At 37.3% G+C, this 19,748-nt stretch overlaps 1 protein-coding gene across 1 annotated transcript in view; it reads right to left on the reverse strand.

Annotated features, from left to right (window-relative positions):
* Positions 1-19,748, reverse strand: part of CUBN (cubilin) — a 134,255-nt gene that overhangs the window by 92,859 nt on the left and 21,648 nt on the right. The window contains 10 exon segments of the mRNA XM_072328892.1: positions 941-1,128; positions 3,732-3,888; positions 4,649-4,830; positions 5,324-5,484; positions 7,658-7,844; positions 15,941-16,071; positions 16,997-17,213; positions 17,444-17,606; positions 17,807-17,985; positions 19,283-19,439. Of these exon segments, the coding sequence (XP_072184993.1) occupies positions 941-1,128; positions 3,732-3,888; positions 4,649-4,830; positions 5,324-5,484; positions 7,658-7,844; positions 15,941-16,071; positions 16,997-17,213; positions 17,444-17,606; positions 17,807-17,985; positions 19,283-19,439 (1,722 nt within the window).

The following is a 19,748-nucleotide window of genomic DNA, read 5'->3' on the forward strand; positions in this document are numbered from 1 at the left end:
GTGTACTAACCATCTCCATAAATTGGGCACTCTTCCTTTTCCTGTCCTTGGCTGTAAGTAGCCTCCTCTAACACGTCTCTACATTACAACTCTTCTTGCACAAAACCTAAGTAGAGCATAGGGATTGTGCACTGGCATCCTGTACAAAGGTAGGATCTGAATAATAGATTATTTCAGCAAACACCAAAATTATAAGCAGAATATAACCCTCTGATAATGACTACACTCCATTTCTTGTGTACAAGGTACAATACTTAGAGAGATATCTTCTCATTTGTCTTAGAAATAATTTTTTTTAGGAAATGAAAAAAAAATAATAAAATAATACTTGGCTTTAGTTTGACTGGATTGTTTCATTTAGCTAAAACTTTTCTTTTTTTTTTGTAAGTCCAATTCCTTTCAGTCCTGTTAAAGCAGAGCACCAACTATGAAAAGACAAATGTGAGCATAAGACAAAGAAACTCCCTTTTAAAAATTACAGAAATAAAATACTTTAAAACTTCTGAACATTCCCCACTACTTTTCAGATAAAGCCAAGAAAAAACAAACAAACAAACAAACAATTGGGCTCATTGTCTTTTTGTCATCAATTTACTCATCTCAGAATTTCTTCCACTTCTTTACATGAAGCTGGAGTTGTCATCTTACTTCAGCCATACAAAATGGTGCACACCTCATCTAAGGTGGTACTATTTAGACCCTCTGTGGCAAATCTAGGCAACCACATAGTGAAGCATCCTCCCTGTTGCAGACATCTGTATCAAGGCAGGATGAATTAATCCCTAGCAGTGCTTACCTTCTTGCTCAGAGGATACTGGGAGAAACCATTTGGACTAAACAATTGGATTTTAATGCCAAAGTTCAGTAGTATAAATTTACTCCAGTCTTATACATCTTTGTTGCGGTATTTTTGTATTGTTTCTAGAATCTGAGTACGTACCTTCAAGTAGTCACGGTCACAGTTAGATCCATCTTCGACATCAAAGGCTGTGAAGCTATAGCTGAGCGTATTCCCCTTTGTGGCCTGAATGGTCCAGTGGCAGTGCTCTCTCAGTGGGTAATTATTTGGATAGTTTAAACTTTCCAGTACACCGTAGCTTTGGTTAACAGTGAGCACATTATGGCAAACTAAAAAAAAATAAAAAAAAGGTGATAAATTATATTTGTGCAGTGCTTTTTAGCCCAGCATCTTAAAACAAATAACCAGTTGAAATTACTGACACTACTACAATGTGAGAAATATTTTTACTCACAGATTAGAGAGAAGATAACAGACAAAAAAAGGAGCTGTTACCCATTGAAGGACATCCTATATCTGGTCTGAAGAAAAAAACCAAAACAAAACAACTTCCTAAACTTGAACCTCCCAGCACTGCTATGGTTTTTCCTTCTGATGTTTGCAGACTCATCCACCAATTTTTGTATTATAGTAAAGATTTTGGGGGCCTGATTTCTTAAGTTCCAAATGCATAGTTCCAATGCATAGATTCTTATATTATTATTATTATTATTTTTTAACTAATGATAAAAATTTGCCCCCATCATTTTGAAACAGTTTTGAAGAATGGTGCTCAAAGTTTGCCTGATGTATTTCTAAGTAATTTATTTCAGCAAACTAGGAAAAAAGAAATAAATAATCCGATTGCTAAAACAACAAATGGAAACTGTAATGCTTATATTGGATATGCTAGCCCCAGGAATAGGAAGTGGGTATGAAAGGCTTTCAAAAGGAGCTGTGATTTTAATTTCAAGTCATACAATAGCAGCCCAGCAAAAGAACTGGGCACACACCTGGAATAATGAGTTTTCCTTGAAAGGCAGAGAAAAAATAAAAATAAAAATGAAGTTAGCTAGACAAAAAGTGAAATGACAGCTGTGGCACTAGGTCAGTGAGCCTTGTTTTCCTGAGTCTACTCTCAACTAAAGACAGAAAATGTCAATATGGGTGATTTGTCATCTGGAGATAGCATACAGCGTGCACTGGGAGCAGACCAGAGTGGTGCACAAAGAAGACCTAGGCAGGAGGCAGGGGCAGGGAGCAGGATAGGCTACTTGCCTTGCACAGCAAATCTGCAGTGTTTGAACAACAGAAATAGCTGAGGTTCAATTACAAGATTCTTCCATTGTCTGTCAAAAGGAATAATACACCTACCTTCTACACTTTTTTTTTTATTATTATTATTCTTTCCAAGTGATCTACAGAGCAGTAAGATCTGTGTTTTTGAGAGTTCAAAATGCCCAGAATACAGCTGAGGGTCAGGACCCATTAGAATGGTGCAAAGCTACTCTGAGGCATATCACTAATTTGAAAGGACAGGATGAAAAACATGAAATGGATTTTGAAGAACGTAAGATAAGCAAAAGCTGTTACCCCCTGCCATCAAGATTTTATTAGAAGTGTATCTGGCACAAAGGTGCTTTTGTATGTTAATTTGATGCAGAGTTTTCCTTCGCAATGTTTTCCACTTCATCATTGCCTTTCTTTCATTTACACACGAATGCATCTGGCGTAGAAACATCCTTATTTTACACCATTACCTCCTACATTTTAGCTTTTGGGCAAGCTATTGTAAGCTTTCTCTGGTGCATGTGCACCTTCAGGAATTAAATAAGAATGCAAAGTATGGATCACACATCTGATAGTTCAAGTTCTGTATCTGAATGCTTTGTAAGTGCTCTTTCTGTTTAATCATTTACAGAGAGAGAAAAAAACCTTTTCCAAATATGTCAATTTGATTTTGGAGTCTGAAAATTACATGATAGATTAACCTGTGTTATCTTTAAGGACTTAAGAAGACAATACTCTTTCACCCTTACAATTATTATGTGTGCCATGTAGCAAACAGCTATAGGGTGCTGTGGTGTTTTGTTTTGTTTTTTTTTTTGTAATGCATTTACTATTGCCCAAAGGGAGGACAATAATCTCTAAAAATTTACAGCAATTTCTAGTAGTTGAACATGGCATATTTAGAGTACCCAAAGATGTCTGTAACTCATTCTGTGTGAGGAGAAATTCCCTATCTTCTAAAGCATATCTAACTTTGTAACCTATAATGGGGAAAGTAAATATTGGGAAAATATCCGAAGCTATAATTGGAAATAGAAGAACTTTAATTCCTCATGTATCTCTGTATTTTTTGTTTTGACAATGTTATTATTCCAATGTTTCTGGGGTAGAACTATCCTTATACTCACTCTTCTACAAAAAAAAAGCATGACTCTTACCACACAATATAAAAAATGAAAGTTTTTGAAGTGTTCCTGTTCACCTAAAGCATCCTAAGCACCCTTAATGATCTCTGAGCACTAAAGGTAACTCCCTAAGCCTTTGACATCATAATTCACAGCAGCCCAAAGGGCAGAGAAGCCTACTCTGCCTTCTCAGTTGAAAGATCATGAGGCTGAGCAAGCAAGTGAACAAGAACAGTCCAATCTACACAGTTAGGGACTTCCTACACTAGGTATTCTGAGTGACTCCTGAAAGTACCATTGGTGCAAGTAGTAGAAGAAAGCTGATGTGGTGATCCTGATGCTATGAAATTATCTCTCTGATGGGTAGTTTTTAGTTTTCTGGGTTCTGTGTGTGGAGTGGACTAAGCAATCTGGGTCAATAATAGGCTCTATGCTTTGTTCTCTGCTCATGAATAAGTGAGATCACTGACCAGAAGACTATGTTTCAGAGAAAAGCTAAACTACAGAAACATTCTTTTCATCATCTTTTGCTTACTTACCTTGTTTGTATTTAGCTAAAAAACCTCCACCATGCACACTGCTATCTGTCCTCAGTTTTATGTACACACTGTCTCCACTTGAATTGATGAGTGGTGGTATCTGACTCCCACAGAATTTACCAAGCTGTTTAGCATTGCTGCTGTTGCCATCATATATCTTCATGGGAAGAGAAAAAGGAAGAGAGAAAGGAACATAAAATCTAGAGTTAAGCAGAATAGCATGTTAGTTCCCCCATAAAACACGCTTTTGCTGATTTTACTGTTTGTTACAGAATTTGAGAAACTAGAACTGTTTCAGCTTTGACAACACAACGCTAACTATTGAACTTTTATAAAGCTGATAGCATGACAAATCCAAGTAATTTCTCCTGCCAAATGGCTGCTTGAAAAATGGTTTCCAGGTTCACAAGTGGTTAAATATTATTTTTCCTCAGAAGAAGCCTGACAGACATTTCAAAAGCAAGCAAATCAGTGCAAAAACAGGAAGCTAGTAATCAAATACTAGTGAGTTTGAAGGGACTTACTCATTGAGAGGGTAAGAGCGCACTCCAATTCTAATAAAAATAATCCAGTAATGATAATTCAAATAATCTACTTAACAGTTTGAACATGGAATTGGGGATTAACAACAAAGTTATTGAAAGTGTTATGTCTTACGTAGTTTACTAGGAAATATTACTAAGTACTTGATCCAAAATACAGTTAATTTAATAAATATAGACATATTCTCATTTAAGTGGCCTACCTAGACACAAAAGCTTTTCTTCCCCTGGTGCACCTACAGAGACACCCCTGCCTATTCTGGGTCTGTTTGCACATGAGCATTTGAAAAACAAGACCAGGTGTTTTTTTTTATTGCCCTTGCATCCATCATATTTAGCTGACTTCTGTAGAGCAAAGTGTCATGGCATACATACCGCAAGGTAATCAAAGTTGCACTTTCGGTGATACTCTAGATGAAATTGTTCAAACTGGATTTCAAATGGGGTTCCTCTGCTTCCTCTGAGCAGCCAGTAGCACTCTGAACTGTGATAATATGGCATAGGGTAGTTGGGAGACATGAAGATGCCAGAACTTGTTGTCAAAGTCCCACCACAACCTGAAAGAAACCAAGCCAACATTTAACATTATAAAAACACCAGAGAATTAGACATGACATATGAGATTCACACTACTTTTTTTTTATAAGCCCTAAACATCTCAAGCAATAAACCAAAAACCTGCATTGAGTCAACACTGTTGAAAGTGGAAGAGAGCCCAAAGCACCTAGAAATATTAACCATCTAATGTAAGGACTGCTCTTGTTTGATAGTCACTTCACAAAAACCTCTCTGTTACATTCTTACTTAAACAGAAATGAAAGCTGATGCTACGTTAGAACTAGGGAATAGTATGTTCTTCCCTTCAAAGAACAAAGCCCATAGATTAAGAAAGTTATATTCTTGATCAGAACAACCTGAATATATGTTATGTAATTAGCAGAGACATACAAAGACGGGAGATAGAAAAGATGTGCAAAAAAAAGATGGGAAATTAAGAATATAAAAAGTAAAATATGTAAGAGGGCTTTATACTTGTTATACTCATTATACCTGCTGATGTACCATCCCATTCTGCTGAGAACCCCTTTCTTGTGCCAAATATGTCACTTACAAACTTGATCCACAGCTTGTTACCATGAGATATTATAACCGGAGGCAGCTCTGTACCACAGTATTTTCCAAGATAAGGAGAAGTTTCATAGCCTCCATCTCTAGAATGGTAGAGAAAAAAAACTTTGTGTCAGAGAGAGAAAGCATGAGAAATACTAACAAAGCAAAAGATTTGGGGATTGTTTCAGGTCTAGGAAAGACTAATCCTGGTCCTTTATCTTCCATGGAGAAACAGCTATCAAATACTGCTACCTATGTTAAAAGGTCATACCACAAGCACCTGCTTGTTGGGTATGTCCAGCGTGTTCGCTTAGTGGTCAATACACTGACAGACTCAAATATTCCAGTTGTATTCAATGCTGCTGAAATATTGTTTTAACTAAAGCTAGACTTCTAATCTAATGGGAAAACAGATTCTCATTTCGCACTCCCTAGCCCAGTACAGAAGCATCGGAGATTGCTTACTTAAAAAAAAATATTTACTTCCCATTGCACAAATGGGAATCCATCTCTCAGGCCTCTCACATTGCATATTTTGAAAGAAGCAGTCATAATTGTATCTGCAAGATTATTAAGTCCATCTAGTCTTTCAGTTAAGTACAATTTTCGGTGATATTTTACTAAAATTGGGATGCATGTCCTACGTTTTGTTGTCCTGCACATACCTTATGGAAATAAAAAAGATGGCAGCAGTCTGCTTATCAATTGTGCTCTAATCTTCCCATCAAAATAATACCATTTCATATTAAGCAATCATGTCACAGATATCCTTGTAGGTCATTAGAATAATACATATATTTATACTTATATACCAGTGTTATCTTAATATGTTTTTTTTTAATTAGACAGTAATGTTTTCAAGGTTTATATTGGCTTTTGAGATAAATTTCTTCTTAGGTCTTGCCACTCTCAAAGGCCTGATTTCTTGTCACCCTCCCAGATTAAACAGCTTGCTGCCTTCTCAGGTTGCTAGCAGCTAAACACTGTGCCAGAATCTCCTCTGGCTTGCATCTATGCCCTTGCAGCTGTAGTCAGATGAACATTTTCTTAGTTAACTGAATGCAGTTTGTTAGAGGACACCTCAGGACAAGAAACTAGAATGGTACTCAACTAAGACTGATCTAGCTACCTCATATAAGGGTGTCAGGTTTGATGAAGCGTCTTGTGGAAATCCAGTTATGACAGCAGCAATGTGCTGAGCTACACTTGGTGATGTTCTGGACATATGTGAAAGCCTAATTAATGCTGCTGAGCCCTTCCCAGTCACATCAGAGTTAGATCTCTGCAATACATGAATCTTTCTCAGTTTTTCTCCTCACAAACAGAAAAAGACAACTATCATAAATTAGGTCAACCCAAAATTAAGGCTGTAAGTGTTTAAGTTAAGTTTAGTCTCATTCTGATGCTTTAAGATAAAAGAAACACTTGGAATATATTGACAAATTCCTGAAGTTTTTTCATAACTTTCTCTACCTTGTATGTACATCTGGAAACAACTAATTCAACAGGAATTCAAAATCTTAGCCCAAACGATTCTGCAGTTTCAGAAAGCAGATTTTTGTTTTGCTCCAAAAAATAGAAGAGCTTAAAGAAGAAAAATCCATACAGAATATCTGGTGTAATGTGCAGAATTAATTTAATCATGGTGCTCACTGAGATCATGAAAACTCATGGCGCACTCTGTGTGAGCAACCAGAGAGGCTTAGGAGAAGAAAAATAGGTGTACTGGGACTTCAAAGTGCAAATCCCATACAGCAGTTTACCACTTGGTGCAGCTGCATTGTAAGCACACACCGAGCCTTCCTGCAAACATTACTTTATCCTGCTAAGTCCTCCAAAATTTGAAAGAAATCATCATGCCTGCATCCTAAGTTTGATAGTGATATCAGTAGAGCGAAATGTCACAGATTATGCACACGTTCCTACTGCTGCATCATAGAAAGATGCTCTTTAAAAACTATAAACATAAAACAAAATCTCACAAAACAGGCAATAAGACTCTCACTTCTGCTCTGAGGGACTCAACACACACACTGTATAGCAGTACAGTCCACACACTCTACTTGCTCTGAGAACTAGGATTTACAAGGTAGGAAAATGGTCAGTGGAGCAGCACAGGGAGAGAAGAAGCATTTTAAATTCTCCAATAAGTCTTTTTTCCACTTGGACAGCACAGGCCCGCAGTTAAAGCTATAGTTTCCAAAAATGTTTAAGTGGATTTGGATAACTTCTGTGGCTATTGGTAATAAGAACAACAGAAATTATTCAGCTTGCCTGATTTCTATATAATCCTCCGTACAGCGTAAGTTTCCTTCCAGAGTGAAGTTGGTGAAGCGCAGCACAATCTGTCTGTTTATTCCCACTGTGATGGTGTAGATGCACTCTGTCTGGACAGGGTAGTTATTTGGATAGTTTGGAGATGTTAGCACACCAGTTCCAGTATTGTAGTTGTGTGAGCACACTTCAAAAAGAACAGAAACGAGTATAAGTGAGTTTGTTATCTGTGCTACATTAACAGGAAATTTCTATTTCCAAAAATAGGTGTAAAGCCAACATCCTTTCCACTATAAGTCATCTCACATACATGACATTGTTGAGTGTTATCACTAGAAACTTCAAATACAATTCAGATTTTTAATGCAATTTCTTCTATTTGATTTTTATATATTTTTTTAACCAGACACTGATCCTGTTACAGGCAGGCGATGTCAGAGTTGTTCCAGCTGGGTAAATGAGCTTTGAACTAAAACTCAGGTAAGCAGAAAAGGAAACTGAAAGAAGACTCTAGCTACAGCGAGATGCTATATTCTCAGGTATTCCATACAATCGATCTGGGAGATAGGGCTTTTAATTTATTTCCCCATTTTCAGGGTCATAACAGACAACCAGCTGGAAAATAATACAATCCTTAGACTGTAGAACGAAGGACTTCTACTTAAAGCCTAAATAAATTACATCGGTTCTTCTGTAACCATTGGAGCAGCATCTTGGTATTATGAAGTGAAAAGAGGAAAGTAGAATGTACCGATACCAAGCCAGAACCTGAACAATTACGTTTGTGTGTGTGCATTTGAAAGCACAGAGTTATGAGTAAAAATATCTTCTACAAAATGGTTTATGAGACTTATTTTGGAGAGAACAATTGCATGCATTTTGGAATCTTGATGTTGACACAGCACGTGGATAAACATGAATAAGCCTGGAAATCACATGAGGTCAGGTCAGAAAGAAGTTATAGAGATAGTGAGGAATCAGAGGAGTAGGCAAGAGAGATTAGAAAATCTTTACTTATTTAGTCTAACGAGTGAAGGAGAGGAGAACAGAGAAAAACATCAAGAGGCGTGAAGTACGTAAAAACATAACACTCTTAGTGACATCACAAGCTCCAAAATTAATATCTGTTCATCAATACAGATACATAGAAATTAGGAGATAGTATATCTCAGGGACTGAGTTTAGAGCAATCATGCCTCCAACATAACACAAGCAAAACTGGGGGAAGTTCACTATTTCCTTTTATTATGATATATTTTGATTATTTTAATTAAGAATGGAATCACACCGCACAACATAGTTCTTGTGGGAAAAAAAAAAGGCTTTAAATTATAGGTTGGATTTGAAAACACTGAAGTTTCATTCTGGTTCCTGTATTCCTCTGTTTCAAACCCTACAGGTTGCAAATATAAGACATTCTATCAAGTGGTTCAGATGGAATATAAAATACAACCAAACGTGAGCAGAATATTATGATTAACTTTATTATAATTTGAATCAGTTGTCACAGAGCTCTGAAACCTGTCTTCTAACATAGCACAGTTGCACTGTAGTAATACTTTTAAGTAATGCTTCAAAATGCATTGCAGGTTGAGGGGAAGGCCTAAAGCAGAAGCAAAGGCCTTCCATGTCTAAGGTTGGTCACTTCCCCAACTGTTCTGTATCCATTCTAACTAGTAAAACACTTCTGCTTTTCCTGATGTTTAAAATGAAGTGCAGAAGGGATGGAAGAAAAAAAAAAAAAAAGGGGGGGGGGGGGGGGGGGGGAGTTGGGGGAGAGAATTCCTGGTCACCTGGAATGCTTCTGTTGGAAACACTTTCTCTAGGATAAATACCCTCAAAGCAAAATACCCAACACATGCTCCTAATCTATCACGAGATGAACAAAGAAATATGACACAGAAATAGACCAATAATTTTCTGCCATTGCTTTGGTGATTAGCAAGTCAGTAATTTGTCTTGAACTAGTCCACCTAAAATCACTACCTATTAAACTTTTTACCTGGAATTTTAGTCATTTGGGTTATTATAATATTCTGTAATATATTCATGTAACAATCACAATAGTCTTGGCCCCTTTAAAAGACTGTGCTTATAATACACATGCTGTGCTGCTAACACCCCTGGTGCTTCATGACATGTATCATCAAACCCCTGATCCTCTAGTCATGAGACTTCGTGATAATCCTGCCTGCAGGGTTAGAAAGATGGCTTAGAAATGTGACCCAAAATATTCCTAAAGGTTTGTTAGACAGAAGGCAATTAAAATTAAATTGAAAAGGTCTATTTTTTATTAGGTTATTTACTTCTAATTATTGCCTTCTATTTTTCTTTTTTAAGAATGGATGCCTGACTTTTGAATATGTAATGCATGAAGGGGCTGTAACATCTCTATTTCTTATTGACTCGGGGGCTGAGACCATGAACACCATCTTTCAGCCTGAAGAATATTAAAATTGATGTACTAGATAAGGGCCCTTTGTGTAAAATTAACTTCAAGAAAGCCAAATCATTTTTATCAGCCCTTTTAAGAACAGCCCCCACAGGACTGGGGAGAATGTCAAGGTTTCCTCCCTCACTAAAGTTTGCTTTCTTGGCAGTAATTCATTCAGAAGATCATATCCAAAGTTTGCTGCTTTAAACTACATGCTGTATTCAGTTTTCATGAATAAAGCATGAATTATGAAGATTTGTAAGTTTATTTTTAGCAATCTTCATTAAGATCATTAAATACAGATAGTGAAAAGAGACTGCCTTTGAAACATCAGACTTCTGGCTACAGTAGAATAAATCTAAATGTAAACTAAGATTAGGAAACACAAATGAACCCACATTTTGTGTCAGCCAACTCTTTTCTGGTAAATGGATCCTCGTGTTGTATTCTACATGCAAGAGAGAGCTGACACTTCTTTTTTGCTGTCACTTCACTAACACAGTATTTGGGGCTCACTAGTCACTGAAAGACCCTATGTGACTGTGCAAATGTTAGCAGGAAAAATGAACTTGGAAATTTGTGCCAAAGTTTAGAACACAATCCTAGTCCCATACCGTATGCCTGAAATAAACACAAACATTTATTGTGGCCCATGAAAATCAAAAGGCAGAAGCAATTGTCCTGGACAATTGTACATCTTGCTTTACCAGCAAGTAAGGTTTGAAAACTATTCAGTCTGCTTTCTGATTTTGGTCCTGAACATGTTTGCTTGTCTGAAGAAAAAAAAAAAAACAAACCATAAATGGCAGTAACTTGCTGTAATTGCCATCAGTGGAGAAAAATGCCAGCTTTTGTACCACTCACTCATGCAGTCACGCATAGTTCAGAAAATTATATCCATGTCTTTCCCATAAAGAGATATTCATTGCTTGCCACAATTCTAATTAGTAAATGAAATAAAACTGTAGTGTCATATATAAAAAGGCAGTTTTCTTTTGATGTCACTCTGCCAAAGGAAAACTCATATCCCTAACAATTATGCTCTTATATAACATAATGCATGTTTAGGAAAATAGAAAAGGGAGGAACTTTCACATGAAATGTGTTCCTCACCACTGGCAATGGAAAAGCACATCTGCAGCTCAGGGTCTTCAGCTACTGCTGCTAGCAGATTCCAACAGGCTTAGTTTTTAACCAGGAACACATACAAAGGTCCTTTGTAATGCTTCAACCCAAACTTCTCAGAAACACTAAGTAATTCTGTTCAAAAAGAACCCCCAGCGTTTTCCTGCTTATTTCCACATAAACACACATACTATATAGTTGTACACACATACATAGACATACCAATAACCAGATCAAACATAACCAGTGACCTAATAAGTTACTAGGTGATTGAGACTTTTCCCGTAGACTCAAAGTGAGTAGATACCAAAACGCATACATCTTTCTCTATTTGGTCTTATAATATAATATGGCCTTATTCAGCGATACTGTGCATCTGTGCACACATTTGTCAAACATTTCTTTCCATTCTTGAATTTGCTCATTCACTTAAAGAGAAAAGCCAAATAACATTCTCCTAATAATTCCTGCTTTAATCGGTGTGATGGAAATTGATAAGACAACTTTTATTTGACTATTAATAAAGATGCACAAATCTTAGAATGGGTATTAAGAACTATTTCTTCATAGAAAGAGCTGTTGGCATTGGAACAGGCTGCCCAGGAAAGTGGCAGAGATACCATCCCTGGAACTGTTTAATGAAAAAGAAGACATAACTCTGAGGGACATGGTTTGGTGGGCAATAAGGGAGGAAGGTGGTTGGCTGGACTAGATGATCTGAGATCTTTTCCAACCTTAATGATTCCATGATCACTGTCAGGTGCACATTTAAGTCCACGGGCTCAAAATACTTCATCTTTTTCTAACTCTGCCTTCTGCAGTAACTCATTCTCAACTAACACAACATACAACGAAGCTGTTCAAAGCCAAGTTATCTCTCTTGTGAAATCACATTTATAATTCAGGATGATAAGAAGTTGTATCTTTCACCAAAGCCAGAGAAAGACCAGGGCTAAAGTAAGAAAAAGGTATCAGGAAAGCAATCTGCTAAAAGCTCTGTTAAAGTTGACCATTCTTGCCAGAAAGGATAAAATGAAGCCTCCTTAATGAATAAATAATGATCATTAGTGAGAAGTCATGGATAATAAAATATGTCTGGATCTTTCAATGCCTGAGCAATATTTTCTGTAACAACTAAGGCTTTTCAGTAATTTTACTTGTTTGTTGTTTTTCATTTCCTGTGGCTTTGTCGATCATGATATGAAAAAGAAACCCAAAGCTCTACTGCAGCATTTATCTGTTGTGACATTCACCTATCTGGTACGTGGAACCACAGAATCTGGGACTCAAATGACTAACCTCAAAAGACAGATAGCCAAGAAATAAGCATCTGAGGTACTGCAGTGTAAGTAGGAAATACACACTTTAGAGAACTGAGAATTGTGTGGGTAAATCTGACAAAAGACTTCCTGCCTTTTGAGTTATTCATAGCTACTAGCTAACAGACTGCTAAAACAACTGCCTGTATTTTATGGATCATAGACATGCCCATATCTCATTGCATTCAAGCTTTCTAACAAGGAAGTACAGCTTTGCAGTTATTTTCTACAACTCTTCAAATAATAAATCACAGATAAACTGTGCTAACAAAAACATTCTTTGGTAAGGTACGTAGAGAATAAATTTAGTTTTGTTGCACATAAGGGTGTTTTGTACTCATACATATCCTCTTCCCCCCCCCCCCCCATTCTTTTTTTAATACCTTCTTTTTATAATGTTGTCCATCTCTTCAATAGTTCATTCTCTGTAAAGTGACTCCAGGAAAAGGCCAATTGAAAATTCTAATATGAACCAGAACAGCTTTGACCATTTCTGATATTGGTTACACTGTAGCTTGCTAAAAAGAAATACAGCTCAAAAAAATATGAAGGATTCCTACTGAGCAAGGTACATTATTAGAACCATATTTTCTTAGCAGAAAAAGGAAAACAGACTGCAAGCGTTAAATAAATCCATAGCTTTGGTAATTCTTTCAGATATTATTTCAGCAACTTGCTACCTTAGTGTAACTGGATATACGTAAGATGAATAGCAGGCCTAAAAGTCTCACAGTAGGAAAACTGAACTTGATATAATTTCATGAGAGCGGGAAATTACTTCTCACAGTGAAGTCCACACAAACATATTTGTCTTCTCCTAGGCCACTGCAACTTCAACACTCTATTCTTAATCAAAAATGAATGCTAATGTTCCACTATTTATGACAACTGCATTATAGTACTGCTATGCTTGTGCTGATGCCAAAGGAAAGACATTTCTGCAAAGAAGGAAATTGTGGTTTCAACCTTTTGATAACGTTATTAGTCTCAGTAGTTTTCTTGTGCTTTGCCATATAGGCAAATTACAGCTGCTAAAGTGGAAAAGAAGCACACTTCTTCTAGAGATCATAATTTTGGCTTTGAGCAAGAAGAAAGCAAGTTAGCACGTTTGCAACATTTCTTATTAAAGATCCTATTAAGACTTGCTGGAGCACATCCAGAGGAGGCCCTCAAAGATGATCCAAGGGATGGAATGCCTCTCCTAGGACAGGCTGAGCAAGCTGGAGCCGTTCAGCCTGCAGAAAAGAAAGCTTGGGGAGACCTGATAGGAGCCCTTCAGTATCTAAAGGGGAGCTACAGAAAGGAGACAGACTCTTCAGCAGGGTCTGTGGTGAGAGAACAAGGAGAAATGGCTTCAAGCTTAAAGAGGGGAGATTCAGGTTAGATACAAGGAAAAAGTCTTCTACAGGGAGGTTTGTGAGGCACCAGAACAGGCTGCCTAGATATGTAGTTGACTCCCTCTGCCTAAAGACTTTCAAAGTGAGGCTGGATCAGGGCCTGGGCAACCTACTGCATCAACTATCTGCAGTGTTGTTGGACTAGATGTCTGTCAGAGGTCCCTTCCAACTCTAAGGATTCTGTAATTCTATAGATACACCCCTCCCTGGGCTCATTTAAGGGCTAGACACCAAATTTAGCTGCACACATCCCTGTTGCAGAGAAGTTGGACTAGATGACCTTTAAAAGGGTCCCTTCCAACTCTAAGGAGTTTATGATTCTAAGCTGAAAAGTAGTATGGATACCTGTAAGTAGAAAGAATTAATTACAGGAAAAGGAAATATTAGGAGAAATTCATTAGTAAAAATAATTTCTTTTGCTTACAGTTGTTAATAATATTGAAAACACATTTAATTTTTAAGATATAATTTGAAACCATTCCATAGACAATATTGGTACAGGTTTGAATGCATACAACAGTGTTTCGGACTGGCAACAATAAAGCAAAACATGGAAGGAAGGGGGTAGAGTAGCAAAAGTAGAAATAAAACTTCGGGTACATCAGCATCAAGATAACTATTAAAATCAGAAATAGGATGACAGGCAGAAATACAGATTAATGCTAACTAGAAAGTATTCTGATCTTGATAAACTGTGAGAAGAACTACTATTAGAAAGAAATCAAATCTAGCCACTAGAGGTAAAGGAAAAAAGGAAAAACTACTGCTTTAATAAACAGTAGAATCATATTTACAGAAGCCAGGGTCAGCAGCTACAGAAAAAGGCCCTCTCTGGTTTCCATGCAAGATAACTCAACTGTGAATGACAGCAGCTCAAAAATAATAATAATAATAAAAATTTTAAAAAGTATTTCTGGTATTCATCTAACAAAACTTTTAGCCTGTACAGACTCACATATGCATAAACTGGTTGGTGAGGGATACACAAATAAGTCAGCTACAAAAGTATTCTCTTTCTTTTCTTCTGTGTCCCACTCAACATTTTCTGTGGTTCTTTTCTTCTATACAGAACCTGTCTCTCTACCCACATACATCCTCTTCTACAGCAGATCTGGGTTTAGCAGCAAGAAGTGAAACAGCAGACACACCTCTTAGATTTATGAGACTGGTACTTGATAGCCTTTCCAAGCTGCTCCTTCAAAGGCAGCTCAGTCACTGCTTGAGCAACTGCCTGCCAGGGAGACATGCAGACACTGGAAGAGGCTTATTGGGCTCAGCGTAATTTGTGAACACAGATGTGTCCACATTGGAAAACCCTCAAATCTGTTGCAATTTGAGTAATTCTTCATTTTTTCTGTTTTATACTACTAAAAGAATGAGCAGTCATTCTCTTCAACAGTCTCTTCCCCCCCGCACGTGTATCATTATTTCTTTAAAGATACTTAAATAATAGATTTGAGGTATAAGAGGAGCCTTGAGCTCTTCTGAAGACTGACAATTTGTACTCAGTCTTAGAAAAGAAGTAAAAACATCTTGCACTTTTAGGTTATTTTGCTACTTTGTAATATTTTTGTGACTTTTTTCCCACAATGAACACTGCGCCTGAATAGAAGCTAAACTACTTTGTAAGGAACCTGAGATGTTCAGGTGGCCTTCTGGTAAAGCAAATTTTCCTCAATAGCAAAGCTGCCTACATCATGCACTCAGCTTTGAGTGAACAGAGCAAGTTCAGGAAATACTTCTCCTAAATAATTCATGCATTTCTATACCACATCAGCTCTTACTGACTTTGTAAAGAAAACAGCAGCATTGCTTGCAGAAATTGTTTTCTGTGTAGGACATATCTCCAGAGAGGAAAACACTTTTTGAATCAAGTAGCTATAAATAAGAAGGGGGTAGAGAAGGAACCAAGCAGCCTTACGTTAACACAGTTTCTGTTGCTTATAGTGGTTGCTTACAGTGACAACTGAAATCATTTAATTTGCATAATGACATACTGACATGTTACCTTTTGATGCATCCAAGGAGATATAATTCACTGAAAAGCCCTCAGAAGAAATGCTGTGGCTGGTCACAAAGTACAACATCATCACATTGCCTCCACTAGTAAAAGATGGTGGAATTGATCTTCCACAGTACCTGCAGCAAAAAAAAGTAACCCAAATTGTGCAGCAGTACTTTATGAAGTAGCTGTATTACTGGAAGATTCATTTTTTATGAGACATTTGCACAACTGCACATACACAAATGTCTTTGAACTCTAGAAATCACAAACATAAACCCTGTATCAAGAGGCTAAGCAGCATTCTTCACATACAAGAATACAAATCTAATGTGTGTGGCAAAGTCAGAGGAGAAATTGTTTATCAGGTTTCCCAATTCTTATTGAAAGAAGTCCATGCTGTATCTACAACACAGTCTGTAATATAATGGTCAATTGCCCCTTATTTTCCAAAAATATCACCATGTCCAGCAACTACTTCACAGACTGTAGCTACAGTTGGGTTCTGTGCTCAAGTAGATAAAATGTTCTTGAATTATAGGTTAGCAACAAAACCCTGTATATAGCAGAGCTGCCCAAGAAGGGAAGAGAAAAGACTCATCAGCCCTTCCTGCCCTAATAATACAGCATGGATCAGGAGGAAGTGAAAATCAAATCGTATAAAACAACAACTTCAGTTTAGTTCTTGCTGAGATTGAATACACAACCTTTTAAGTAATCAATTTAAGTAATCTTTCTTTCATCTCTGCAAGCAATACAAATCATGTATTTTTCCTTAGAACAGATACATTAATGCTTTTGAACATATTTCCCATACATCAAAATGTTAATAAAGTTGGACAATGGCAGCTATTCTCCCAGCACAGCATTTATTACATGGGGTTCTCATTCTGTGGTTGAGGAACGGAAGTTGCCTTTACTACACTAGCAGAAGAATTACCGTTAATGTTTCAGCGGTGCGATTAAACTACTCGCAAAATTTAAGGAAGAAAATTAGATGGAAAGATGTACAGAACAGCACATGCTTTACAGTAATTAAGCTCCATAGGCTAATGAACATACCTTCCTAATTTTTGCATAGTACTGTTGTCATATATTTCCAGATAATCCACTCTGCATCTGTTATCAAATGGCAAGTTAAATGAAGTGAACGTCAGGCGGATAAGGTTGCCAGGTTGAATGTTGATGGTCCAAGTACATTTAATACCATGTGGGTAGACATCCGGGAAACCAGGACTTGTAATGGTTCCTTCTGATCCACTGAGAGACTCACCACATACTGTAGAGATTCAAAATAAGTTAAATAACAGATTAACTACAAAGCACTTAAAACATGTGTTACTTTTCTGATATTTCATGAACAATTTTGTCTCATGCATATTACAATGTGATACACTTAGATTTTTTTTTCTTCCATTATACCTTTGTAAAATTTGATGGGCCACTGTTTTCAGCATACAAGAAAATCTGTAAAATCCCAACACCCTATACACTAAACAAAATTCTTACCTGTATCTAATGGCCAATACTGAGCTCTGAAGCCAACACTGGTAAGAGAGGAAGCTCTGAATTTTATATAGAGATTGTTCCTTGTAGATTGCACTCTAGATGGTACGGCTGTACCACAATATTTCCCCAAAAGAGGAGATTCTGTGCTGTTGCCATCTCTGACCTGAAGAACAGTATATTCAAAATACTCCATACAAAGTTCAATTGTTTTAAAGTTGTAAAAGCAAATAACTTCATAAGAACAGTACAAAAGGCATGCTCAATAAATCAAAAAGTTCTGCTTTTGTGGAGATGAGAATGAGGAAGAGCACACAACTAAGAATTTCTGAGAGTTATTCATATTATACATGTAGTATTCTTTACCTCAACATAGTCTGAGTCGCAAGTTGTTGTATTTCGAATGTCAAAGTCGATAAAGTTAAGAATCACCACTTTGCTCACTGGCTGGGAGATGATCCACTCACAAGTCTTTGGTTGGAAAGACATCCTTGGGTAGTAAGGTGAATGGATAATACCTTCTCCAGATAGGGAGCCTCCACAGGCTGCCAAAACACACCAAGAATCAGTAGTTGTGATGTAATATCTATCAAATACCACTATATCATCATCAGAAGAAAACCATACCTAAAAACCTGTCTTCTCACAGCATCTAGTGTGGTTCAGCCAGCAAGAATTAAGAACATACTTAAATGTATGTGTACAAAAGATCAATTTAACACTGACTGTGAATACTTTGAGATTTGACTCATTCCATAAAATCATAAAGTCCTTTGAGTTGGACCAGATAGCCTCTAAGGATCCCTCCATCTCTTCGGCAGTGAACAAGGACACAAGGTGCTCACCACTTCTCCGCAACCTGTTCCACTGCCTCACCACTCTTATTGTAAAAAAACAAACAAACTAAACAACAAAAAAAACCCTCTTCCTTACATCCAATCTAATTATCCCTCTTAGTCTGAAGTCATTTCCTCTTGTCTATCACAACAGATCCCACAAAAGTTTCTGTCCCCTTCTTTCTCACAGCCCCACTTTAGATATTGAAACAGCTTTATCAGATCTCCCTGGCTCCTCTTCCCTTCGCCAGTCTGTCCTCACAGGAGAGATGTTTCATCCTTTGGAGGACTTCTGTGGTCCTCCTCTGGATGAATTCCAACAGGTCTACATCTCTCCTATACTCAGGACTCCACATCTGGATACAGTAACCCAGGTGAGGGCTCACCAGCACAGAGCATACATGCAGGATCACCTCTGACCTGCTGGCCACGCTTCTTTTGATACAGTCCAGGACGCACATTGCTGGCTCATGCCATCATGGCAACTTGCCATCCAACAATACCCTCAAGTCCTTTTCAGCAGGGCTGTGTTCTACCATCCTTACACCACCCAACAAGCACTAATAGTAGGGGTTACCACAACCTCAGACTTGCACTTGAATTTATCAAACCCCATGAGGCTCACCCAGGCCCCCTGCTCAAGCCTATCTAGGTAAAGGTTTCTTTCACATGCTTAGACAGATTAAGAACTAAAAGATAGGAATAATCAAAGTATAAATATTTAGCCAGAGTTATGTTATCTTTGGTATGTTAGTAGCAAGCAACATATTAATAATAGAAACAATAGGGAATAAGTTTCCAAATATGACTGAAGTATCTACAATAAACCTACTGCAGACACCATCTTTATGTTTCTAAAATCAGCACTGAATAAACAAACTATTTTTTTTTTTCCTTTCTTTTGAAGTTTATCTTAGATCTAGTATGTGGATAATATAGGAGCAAAATCATTAAAAGCATTCAAATTACAAACAACTTCACCATGTAAGTCAACAGTTCTTCTTACCAACTTGGTAAACAGCCCTGAAGCTAGCCCTTTGCACAGAAGCATCAGACTTGAACTTGATCCAGAGACTGTTGCTGGTAGAAGTAATCGGAGATATAACTGTACTTTGGCAGAATCTGGTAATCAGAGAAGACATCTCACTGTCACCATCACGAACCTAATCATTAATAAGAAAAAAAGAAATACATCAGATCATAAAAAAAAGAGACTTTCAAGACAAGGCTGGATCAAGCCATGGGCAACCCAATTTAGCTGTGCATGTTGCAGTAGATTTGGACTAAACAACCTTTAAAGGTCCCTTCTAACTCAAGGATTCTATGATTCTATCATAAAAGTGTTGGTACTTGATACCTAAACTTGATGATCAGCACTGAAGACAGAGACTACTATCACAAGTCACAAAAGTGCAACAAACTGTCTCAATGAGCCACAGCCTCTTCTCTCCTCCTCAGCTGTGTCATTTCAT

Source organism: Excalfactoria chinensis, chromosome 2 (assembly GCF_039878825.1).
Source record: "Excalfactoria chinensis isolate bCotChi1 chromosome 2, bCotChi1.hap2, whole genome shotgun sequence".
Lineage (NCBI taxonomy): Eukaryota > Metazoa > Chordata > Aves > Galliformes > Phasianidae > Excalfactoria > Excalfactoria chinensis.